Source organism: Procambarus clarkii, chromosome 26 (genome assembly GCF_040958095.1).
Source record: "Procambarus clarkii isolate CNS0578487 chromosome 26, FALCON_Pclarkii_2.0, whole genome shotgun sequence".
NCBI classification, from domain to species: domain Eukaryota; kingdom Metazoa; phylum Arthropoda; class Malacostraca; order Decapoda; family Cambaridae; genus Procambarus; species Procambarus clarkii.
This window is the reverse complement of record NC_091175.1, coordinates 9,009,930-9,021,870: the sequence shown is the minus strand read 5'-3', so window position 1 is coordinate 9,021,870 and position 11,941 is coordinate 9,009,930. Positions and strand designations below refer to the sequence as shown.

The following is an 11,941-nucleotide window of genomic DNA, read 5'->3' as shown; positions in this document are numbered from 1 at the left end:
AACGAGGACGGGCTGGTTGATGAGGACGAACTTTAGAATCACCACAGTAAATGATGACATGTTATTTATTGCACTTGAACATATGTAGGGTAATACAAAACAAATATACACACTTTGATATATATATATATATATATATATATATATATATATATATATATATATATATATATATATATATATATATATATATATATATATATATATATATACGTTGTCTTCCCCCAGGCTGTCAATGGTGGTGTAGTGATGGTGAGCTTCTACAACCACTTCCTTACCTGCAGTGAACAAGCCTCTGTCAAGGACGTTGTGGGTGAGTTGTGAAGAGCCTGCCTGTCTCTCGCCCTTCATCTGTTTACCCGTCTGTCTGTCTATCTTCCCTTCCCTCTTGCTTTCATAGTCATACCTCTGCCTTTTCTGATTTTCGTATCGTCTTTCTGTTTGTCTATGTTTCTCTGGCTGCTTCTATGTCTGTGTACTTGGCTCCTCTGTCAGTTTCTTTTTCCCCCTCCTCCCCCGTCTATCTTTTTATATTGCTGCAATGTGCATTTCCTCACCGTTCGGAATAAGCATTTCAATTCCATTCTAGTGATAAAATATATACATAAAAGTCACATAAAAGCATAATATATAGGTCAGTGGCTCTACATTACATATTCATGCCTCTGGGTACGTGTGAATGGAGCCCAATATTTATTCTGTTTTGGGTATTTATGTTTGTGTATTCAGGTGTGTGTTGTGTGTGTGTGTGTGTGTACTCACCTATATACTCACCTATATGTGCTTGCAGGATCGAGCATTGACTCTTGGATCCCGCCTTTCGAGCATCGGTTGTTTACAGCAATGACTCCTGTCCCATTTCCCTATCATACCTGGTTTTAAAATTATGAATAGTATTTGCTTCCACAACCTGTTCCTGAAGTGCATTCCATTTCCCCACTACTCTCACGCTAAAAGAAAACTTCCTTACATCTCTGTGACTCATCTGAGTTTCAAGCTTCCATCCATGTCCTCTCGTTCTGTTACTATTCCGTGTGAACATTTCGTCTATGTCCACTCTGTCAATTCCTCTGAGAATCTTATACGTTCCTATCATGTCCCCCCTCTCCCTTCTTCTTTCTAGTGTCGTAAGGCACAGTTCCCTCAGGCGCTCTTCATACCCCATCCCTCGTAGCTCTGGGACGAGTCTCGTTGCAAACCTCTGAACCTTTTCCAGTTTCATTATATGCTTCTTCAGATGGGGACTCCATGATGAGGCGGCATACTCTAAGACTGGCCTTACGTAGGCAGTGTAAAGCGCCCTAAATGCCTCCTTACTTAGGTTTCTGAATGATGTTCTAACTTTTGCCAGTGTAGAGTACGCTGCTGTCGTTATCCTATTAATATGTGCCTCAGGAGATAGATTAGGTGTTACGTCCACCCCCAGGTCTCTTTCACGCGTCGTTACAGGTAGGCTGTTCCCCTTCATTGTGTACTGTCCCTTTGGTCTCCTATCTCCTAGTCCCATTTCCATAACTTTACATTTGCTCGTGTTGAATTCTAGTAGCCATTTCTCTGACCATCTCTGCAATCTGTTCAGGTCCTCTTGGAGGATCCTGCAATCCTCATCTGTCACAACTCTTCTCATCAACTTTGCATCATCCGCAAACATCGACATGTAGGACTCTACGCCTGTAAACATGTCGTTAACATATACAAGAAATAGAATTGGTCCCAGCACCGATCCTTGTGGTACTCCACTTGTTACTGTTCGCCAGTCCGACTTCTCGCCCCTTACCGTAACTCTTTGGCTCCTTCCTGTTAGGTAGTTCCTTATCCATTCTAGGACCTTTCCCCCCACCCCCGCCTGCCTCTCGAGCTTGAACAGCAGTCTCATGTGCGGTACTGTATCAAAGGCTTTTTGGCAGTCCAGAAATATGCAGTCTGCCCAACCATCTCTGTCCTGTCTTATCCTCGTTATTTTATCATAGAATTCCAGAAGGTTTGTTAGGCACGATTTCCCTGTCCAGAACCCATGTTGATGTTTGTTCACAAACCTAATGTTCTCCAGGTGTGCAACCAGTCGTAGCCTAATTATTCTTTCCAGTATTTTACAGGGGATGCTTGTCAGTGATACAGGTCTGTAGTTAAGTGCCTCCTCCCTATCTCCTTTCTTGAAGATCGGCACGACATTTGCCTTCTTCCAGCAACTGGGCAATTCTCCTGACATAAGTGACTCATTAAAGATCATTGCCAGAGGCACGCTGAGGGCCTGTGCTGCTTCTTTTAGTATCCACGGTGATACTTTGTCTGGTCCAACTGCTTTAGTTGCATCTAGAGTTGTCAACTGTTTCATTACCTCCTCTGCTGTCACCTCTATATCTGATAGTCTTTCATCTAGGGTAACCCCTTCCAACAATGGGAGCTGCTCAGGCTCGGTAGTGAACACTCCATGGAAACTGGCATTCAGTGCCTCGCAGATTTCCTTGTCACTTTCAGTATATGCCCCCTCTGTCTTCCTTAGTCTTGTCACTTGGTCGTTCACCGACATTTTTCTTCTTATATGACTGTGTAGTAACTTAGGTTGTTTTTTCGCTTTGATTGCAATATCGTTCTCATAGTCCCTTTCCGATGTTCGTCTTATGTTAATGTAATCGTTCCTAGCTCTGTTGTATCTGCTTCTGTTGTCCTCTGTTCTTTGTCTTCTGTACTTCCTCCACTCCCGCCTGCTGGCCATTTTTGCTTCCTGACACTGTCTATTAAACCATGGGTTATTATATTCCTTCTTATTTTTTCCCTTTACCGTTGGTATAAATCTCTCTTCGGCCTCCTGGCATTTCTGTATGACTAGGTCCATCATATCTTGGACTGTTTTTCCTCTAATTTCTTCCTCCCACTGCACTTCACCCAGATAGTCCCTTATCCTCATATAGTCCCCTTTCCTGTAGTCAGCTCTCCTTTCCCAGATCTCTTGTCCCATGGTCATAATTTTGAATTCCATCATGTAGTCAAAGACTAGGACACAATGGTCACTGGCCCCTAGAGGTATTTCATGCTCTAAATTCTCGATATCTTCTACGTTCTGGGTGAAAATCAGGTCTAATAGGCTCGGTGCATCTCCTCCTCTTTCCCTTGTGTCTTCCTTCACATGTTGTGTCAGGAAATTCCTGTCTATAACATCTACTAATTTTGCTCCCCACGTTTCATCCCCTCCATGGGGATTCCTTGATTCCCAATTTATCTCTCCATGATTTAGGTCCCCCATGATCAGCAGCTTCGCTCTCATTCTGTGGGCTAGTGTTGCTGCCTTCTGCAGTTCATCTATACATGCTTTGTTGTTGTCATCATACTCCTGCCTGGGTCTTCTACTGTTTGGTGGGGGATTGTAGATTACCATGATGTGTGTGTGTGTGTGTGTGTGTGTGTGTGTGTGTGTGTGTGTGTTGTGTGTGTGTGTGTGTGTGTGTGTGTGTGTGTGTGTGTGTGTGTGTGTGTGTGTGTGTGTGTGTGTGTGTGTGTGTGTGTTGTGTGTGTGTGTGTGTGTGTGTGTGTGTGTGTGTGTGTGTGTGTGTTGTGTGTGTGTGTGTGTGTGTGTGTGTGTGTGTGTGTGTGTGTGTGTGTGTGTGTGTGTGTGGGTGTGTGTGTGTGTGTGTGTGTGTGTGTGTGTGTGTGTGTGTGTGTGTGTGTGTGTGTGTGTGTGTGTGTGCTCTTACAGATTATGAGTTAGCGCGAAGAATTAAACCGTTTTTCTCCTGGCTAATTACAGTAAGTGTTGTTAAGGAAACTCCATTAAAGATTAATATTTAATTAAACTGCACGTGAGGATCTGCAAGCGACTTTCGCAATTCATTTGTGTAAATCTAAATCCACAGTCTCACTGCACCTAAAGCAATTAGCAGCTAAATAACAGCAACACAGCTTTAAGGAAAGGTGAATGACCCTTACGAGTGTGTATAGGAGTTCTGATGTTCATGGAGCGAACTGCTTCGGTTCCTGGAAGGAACTCTCTCGCGGCTGCTGGAACGAGCTTCCTTGGTTACTATAGTGCGATTTTCTTCGGTTCCTAGAACGAGTTCCCATGCTCACTGGAACGACCTTCCTCTTCCTGTGTCCCTGGAACGAGCTTCCACCTTCACTGGAACGACCGCCCCCTTCCTCTGTCCCCTGGAACGAGCTTACACCTTCACTGGAACGACCGCCCCCCTTCTTCTGTCCTTGGAACGAGCTTCCGCCTTCACTGGAACGACCTCCTCCTTCCTCTGTCCCTGGAACGAGCTTCCACCTTCACTGGCACGACCGCCCCCATCCTCTGTCCTCTGGAATGAGTTTCTACCTTCACTCGAACGACCTCCCCCTTCCTCTGACCCTGGAACGAGCTTCCACCTTCACTGGAACGACCTCCCCCTTCCTCTGACCCTGGAACGAGCTTCCACCTTCACTGGAACGACCTCCCCCTTCCTCTGACCCTGGAACGAGCTTCCACCTTCACTGGAACGACCTCCCCCTTCCTCTGTCCCTGGAACGAGCTTCCACCTTCACTGGAACGACCTCCCGCGGCCATTGGTGAGCTTCCTCGCTTACTGGAACCAGCTCTGTCGATCTCTGGGAAGAGCTTCCCTCTAGTTGGGGCACCGGCCACCGTTTGTCATCATCTCCGCCAGCTCTCAATCACTGGAGAAATAACCGTGTTATTAGTCCTCTCCTCCTTCTCCTTCCCGGATCTCATCAAAGATTCTTTACAAGATGACGATGTTTAATCGACCTGCAGCGAAGCTGGTTCCTCTTCGCGCTTTGGGAAGCGTCTTATCCCCTCTCCTCATTCCGTTGAAGTGAATATATTTGATCTTCCTCTCTTAAATTCATCTGGTTAATATTATGATGGAAAACTCCTTGGAAAACATCTCGCCAATGAATTTTCATGACTGTATAATCTAAGATAATTACTGCTTGTGTTCCCGCTAAGACACAAATGTACGAGGTGGTTCAGGGATGCTTGCTGAAGTGGGCTGAAAACCCACCTTCAGTCCTTTACTTCATGGAGGCATAACAGTGTTATATTATGAAGAATATCCCATATTTTAACAAATCAATTACAATTCAAAATACTTGTCTAATTGGGCCAAAAATGACTGAGGTCTGATCGTTTCGTTTGGCCTAAGACCATAATATCTTACTCATCAACTAGTGAGTATAATTTAGTCCTAAATTGTTTGGTATATTTAGTTAATACGGACATTTATCTTATTCTGTCTAAGTTTGCACAAGCCATCCTCAAGATGTTTTCTAAATGGTCGTTAATCCGAACACTAGTTCGCTTACTTGTGTTCGAAATGCATTCACTTGTGTTCGAAGTGTGCCTCGCTAACTGCTCAGCCCATTCTCATAAAAACATATGCCAGCAACTTTACAAATAAATTTTTGAATTAAAATTACTTTACACATGCGTACCAACTTATTACGTTCGAATTTCACTCGAACAGTTTAGTGTTCTGTTCGAACAGTGCCTGGGTCACTTCACATGTTCGCAGATCATCTCTATAAAAACACTGAAAATGTTCTATAAATACAAATAATTAACAGAAAAAACCCTAACCTTGCTATCCAAAGCTTTAACTAGAAAGACTATAGAATATACACAAAAACATGTTGATATACGAGGAATATTAGACATCCATCAGTCTCAGGAGACTATGGAGTTGTGCTCTGGTTGTCGGTCTGGAGTGGCCTTCCCACGACGCAAAGCCTGGGTAGGTTGATACGGAGGAGAAGCTGTTACCCATGCAGCAGAGGCACAACAAGAATAGGGGTGATTATTATTACAAAGTAATAGCCTGAAGTGTTTTTGTTGACCAGACCACACACTAGAAGTTGAAGGGACCACGACGTTTCGGTCCGTCCTGGACCATTCTCAAGTCGATTGTGATGAGGAGGTAGAGACAGGCAAAGAGAAATGGGCAAGAGAGAGCTGAGGAGGAAAGTAAGGTGTAGGGGATAGTAGTAATAATGAGAACTGCAGAAGGCCTATTGGCCCATACGAGGCAGCTCCTATTATAACCACCGAAGGAGAAGCCTGAAGCCTGAGGTTGGTAGTTGTGTCATCGACAAATCCAGCTCTGAAAATCCGTCTCTCACACCCTCGTCAAATATTCATCATACTTCATCGAATAACATGAAAAGAAACCTGTCGACGATGAGTCTGGAATTCGTACTCATCCGCTACAACACAGCGTCCTCGATGCCTAGTGTATATTGCTACTCTATATGGATCATCATTCTAAATTATATATTTTTCACGTAAACATGTTTTTGTTTTTTTCAAAGAAGTTTAACTATGATTTATATTTTCATGTTCCCCTATGGATATATATTTCACTGCTGGAGTTTATATTATACACCAAACTCCATTTAATTACCAACTTTACCTTTTAAAAAACATATTTACGAGCACTTCTAAATTATTTTTTAAAAACACAATATTTTGCGATTCCCGGAAAGAAGAATGAAGATTGACATCAGTACTCAGGAGTTTATAATGACTGACAAGAGGAGGACGATACATCGTAAGGGGCTTAGAAATATAATTGGCTGAAGTTCAACTCTGAAAGATTATTAAGTCTTCTTGGTCCTGAGTTGAGCTCTTACCATCTGGGGAAGCTCTTCTGTCTGAGTGTGTTATGTAGTATGTAGATCAGATGAAGGTTATTTCTGTCATTATGATTAGATTACCTCTGATCGGATTACTTCACATCAGATTATCTCTGAGTGACATCAGGGGTAATCTGATGTCAGTCATTGTGTACCTCTGTTTTTTTTATTATTATTATTTTCGTCCACAGACGTGGCCACACATTTACAATGCTAACCAACATATATACATTTTCTTCTGTCCTCCATGGACAGGGTTAGAGATGTGTTAAACATATAGTTCAGGGGTTTATTGAACAATCAACCACAGAAGGTGATTCGGTGCTTTTAAAAGGCTTAGCTGTACCTCTGTTGTCAGTCATCATAGATAGATAGATAGATAGATAGACGGACACGCTTCCCTTGTGCCAATGATTCCAGAAAAAGCATTTCGAAGACTTGAACGTAAAGCCGACTCATGCGCCGCTTACCGATGCCGTCGAAGGTCAACCAAGAACACAACTTCAAGCCTGGCGTTAATACCAAGCTCACAACTGATCGCGTATTCGTACCCTGAAATTGCATAGTTAACAACGACTTTCCAGAGCATCTCCAATTGCAAATGTTGGGGCGTCGTGCATGGTAAACGACCCGAGGGACTGCGTCACTGGGGCTTTAGAGTGTTCCTCAGCTAAGAAACTTCACGTTATACGTAAGTATCTTTTGTCTTGCGGGAGTCTTGGAGATGTTTTTCTCTCTCGCGTTACACAAGCGGCAACTTCTATGGGAGTCTTTCCGAAGATGCTGACGGCGATTAACGGCTGTGTTGCGCGCTTAGGAAGCTAAAAATCCACGCGAATGATTGGAATATTGTGTGCATAATTGGCTTTGAATGGGATTTAAGCTTAGTTAAGACTCGCGTTGGATGCTGGCCAATAGATGTGACTACAGTTCTCCCAAAACGGGTTCTCCCTCAAACGCCCTCGGGTGATGTGAACTGCAGCGGAGATATGTCCACCTCGCTGTAACTAGCTGCATACCACCACTGTGAGTACAAGAACATTCCACCCACACTGTTCCATACCTAAATTCAGCAACCCAACCCTGTCCTCTTCTAATCCACACCCTTATCACATCCCCTATTCAATCACAATCAGTGTAGGGACATCCCGCCACCCATCCTACCAATCCTGAGTGAAACACCTGTGGTGTTACAGGTGTGGAGACAATTGAGGAAACTGACTCAGATGAAGGCCATGGGACCAGACGACATCTTACCATAAATGCTGAAAGAAGCGGCTGGGTAATACGACTAAAACAGAAGCGAAAAAGAAACAGGGAAAAAGAAGGAAACCCCACCTCCATTTAAAACTTTAACCCAAATATCAGAGTAACAAGGTTATCATGAATAACCGAACTCAATTACGGGCTCACCATAGCCCGTGCTACATGGACATTTCGGTCTGAGTAGCTAAATCTAAAACAACAACAACAACAACAACGGCTGGGTAATGTGCCGACTCCTCACACCACTCGTGTGAGGAGTGGTCACAATACTTCAGCGCCCCCCCCCCTCCAAAAAAAAGAGGGAGTTGTCAGATATATAGAAAACATCAAATATAACACCTGTACACAAGTGAGGAGAAATGCAGGAAACACTGAACTACTCTATCAATCTCAACATCAAAGCATATTTCATTACGGGCTCGCCATAGCCCGTGCTACATGAATTTTTTTTCCAGTATCTGAATCTAAAACAACAAACAATAACAACAACAGCATATTCCATACAAGGTGATGGAGAGACCCAATGAAATCAAACGAATCCAACATTTTTTGCTCTTTCCCTAAGCACCAAGTTAGATAACTTCAACAAGATAGGCACCTCATATATGATCAGACTCTATGATAAAAATAAAACAGGAAAGAGGAGACTGGGGCTCAATTTCTTGATTGTCAGAAAGCGTTTGACACCGTCCCTCAAGGGGAGGCTCATGTATAAACTTGAGAACAAAGTTTTAATAGCTGGAAAAGTGTCAGGGTGGGCGCAAGGAGATGTACTCCCCGGGAAGGAAATGATAAAAGATGTAGTGGTGAAGACTCCACCACTCCACATGGTTGGAGAGTCACGTGGAGTGGTGGAGAGTCACACGGAGAGTGGAGAATCCCTTTAGGTAGTCAGGCATACATTATATCTACTATAAAATCAACTACAACACAATCTGAAGTCTGAAATTGCCACGTGGAAGACGCCGGCACCTGCGTCCATTCTTGCTCTAATATAAGTCAACGTCTCGCCAGAGGAAATAGTATCATTCATATCCTTGATCAAGGATGATATCATGCTAGTGAGAACAAGAAGAGAAGAGGATGCCTTGAAGTCTATGTAACCCAAGGTATGACACAGTATGGCACAGTATGACACAGCAGTGTGGACATGGAAGCCTTCAAAACCATTCAACCTACATAAGACCAAACCTCAAATATATATGCAGCTCCTATAATGCCCTAAAAAAAACTACGTAATTGAAATATCCAAAATAATTTAAAAAGGCGGTTCTTCAGTGCAAGTTTACAGAGCAAGAAGATGAGGAAGCTGAGCTAACTACCTCCAATTATGCACGATTAGATATGATATCTCGCGAGAGAATCGGCAACCACCGCAGCGGTTGGCTGGTGTCTGAATGTCGTGGCCCGGGAACTGTGGCTCAACCTGCAGAGACCCTTCCAGGCGGCACGTGCAGGTAAGAACACTGAATTGAAGGTAAATATTGAGAAATGTGAAGTTAGTAAAGCGAAGAGCTGAACATGTGACAGCAATTTATTGAGTGCTTCGAAGGGGCGACGAGACCGAGGGGGGACGAGACCGAGGGGAGACGAGACCGAGGGGGGGCGAGACCGAGGGGGGACGAGACCGAGGGGAGACGAGACCGAGGGGGGGCGAGACCGAGGGGGACGAGACCGAGGGCAGACGAGACCGAGGGCAGACGAGACCGAGGGGAGACAAGACCGAGAGGGGATGAGACCGAGGGGAGACGAGACCGAGAGGGGGACGAGACTGAGGGGAGACAAGACCGAGAGGGGATGAGGCCGAGGGGGACGAGACCGAGGGGAGACGAGGCCGAGGGGAGACGAGACCGAGGGGAAACGAGACCGAGGGGGACGAGACCGAGAGGGGACGAGACCGAGGGGAACAGAAGGAGAGACTGTACATAAAGATCCACCAGAGTTCCACACCATCACTCGAGACCCGACAAGGAAGAAGTGACCCAAGCACCGCTGTCCCCTTCTGCTTCCCCTCGCTATATATCCCCCCTCAGACTCCTCATCTCCCCCCACCTGCACCTTTCTCCCCTCTCCCCAAAAAATAGATCCGGCTCCCCCTAGCCGCCCCTTCCCCCCCCCCCCCTCTCCTTATGTTGATTCATTCTACTTCAGTGTCACCTTCTCTGGAAATCCTCCTTCTCGATGGATTACCTTCAAGCACTCCTCATATCCTTCTAGCTTCCCTACTACTACCATTGACTCTCCTACTCTTTCTTTGTCCTTCTCCAGCTTGCCTTCTCTCTCCCTCTCGCTCTTCCTTCCTCTCGTCCTCTACTGTCTCTCGTTACTTGCGTTTCCATTTGCTTTGTTTTTAATTATGTCTGTTACTGGATTCTTTGCCCCCAGCCTTGGGTCCTGCTTCATCTCTCTCTCTCTGTCTCTCTCTGTCTCTCTCTCTCTCTCTCTCTCTCTCTCTCTCTCTCTCTCTCTCTCTCTCTCTCTCTCTCTCTCTCTCTCTCTCTCTCTCTCTCTCTCTCTCTCTCTCTCTCTCTCTCTCTCTCTCTCTCTCTCTCTCTCTCTCTCTCTCTCTGTCTCTCTCTCTCTCTCTCTCTCTCTCTCTCTCTCTCTCTTTCTATCCAAATACCGTTTTGCGCCAACTGGCCAGACCTCCACCGGCTCTTCCATCCGGCAGCCACACCCCCACACTCCTCTAACTTGACCCTGTCAAGCCCATATCTTTTCTCACCTTTCCTTGACCTCCTCCCTCTTCTCCAACAGGCCTGGTCGACGACCGAGCCGCGGGGTCGCTGAGCCCCGAAATCACCTCAAGGTAACACTTATGACGGACAACCCCCAACCCCCCACCCCCCAACCTCCTTTTTCGTTCCTGAACCTTTTGTTCCTATATCTTCCCTTCCTCCATTTGCCTCTGCTTCCATCCACCCCTTCCAGCAGTGTTTCGGCAGCCGTATAGGAGTTTCCCCTTTCCCTGTGCTCGGCGTCTTAATAGAACGTCGCATTTTGACGTATACTTAGGCCAAAAATCGTCGTGCTAGAAAATGGTAGCGGCTCGCGAAATTGACGTACTGTCCCGTTTTCTGTTTTCGGTCCTCTGGTGGTTAGGACCAGGGGCCCTTTAGTACGATGATTTCTTGACGTTAGGAAACCTACGGAGGACGGGCTACCTCACGTCCATTGCCCTGCACGTCATTTCTCTCAGAAATGACGTGCTGGAATTTTCAGCACGTCAGCCCAAGAGGAAAATGACCTAAGAATATGACCCGAGTACCACTAAAGGCCATTAGCAGAGTTGATAGGGGACGAGGAGCTGAGGCTCAACCCAGCAAGCACAACTATAGGTTGCAACCGGCAAACACGCACAGATAACAAACAGCAAGCACATCTTTAAATCTGCCAGCCATAATGGCAAGCAAGGCTTAACAAATAATATAATATTGGCACATAATGGTAGACCCGCCTCAGAACACTGCTGTGAATAGTCCTCCCCCAATATTATATAACACAATACACCCGCCCGCGTATTCATCAGGGACACTACGCTAGAATTTCAGAACTCTGCACTCTCGATTAAAAAGCTCTCCCCAGATATTAAATATATATATAGATATATATATATATATATATATATATATATATATATATATATATATATATATATATATATATATATATATATATATATATATATAATCAGGCAGGTGATAGGGAGAGACCCATAACTATGAGGACTGGTGGGCGTCCTTGGCTGCGTGCTTCACCGTTACCTAGTGGTAGCCAAGATTTAATTAGTCTCCCCCCAGTGTTTGCGGCATCCGCAGAGTTTTATTAAACCCTGGCGTCTAATGGGGCCTCCGCCGGTGGCAGCGGCATCGACGGTGGTGGTGCCTCTACCTTCACCCAAATCTCCAAACTGTATTGAATGCAACGGTTTCTCATATCGATACATCTTGGTCCCAGTGCGAACAGGGACCAAGATGATTAGGAAGCAAGAGACCTTATAGCTTTACACACAGAAATCACAATAGCGTGATGCATCAAATGAACAAATGAA

At 45.1% G+C, this 11,941-nt stretch overlaps 1 protein-coding gene across 1 annotated transcript in view; it reads left to right on the top strand.

Annotated features, from left to right (window-relative positions):
• Positions 1 to 11,941, top strand: part of LOC123756619 (dipeptidase 1) — a 140,780-nt gene that overhangs the window by 107,238 nt on the left and 21,601 nt on the right. Inside the window, exon 8 of the mRNA XM_069331430.1 lies at positions 229 to 313. Within this exon, the coding sequence (XP_069187531.1) occupies positions 229 to 313 (85 nt within the window). The remainder of the gene's footprint in view (positions 1 to 228; positions 314 to 11,941) is intronic.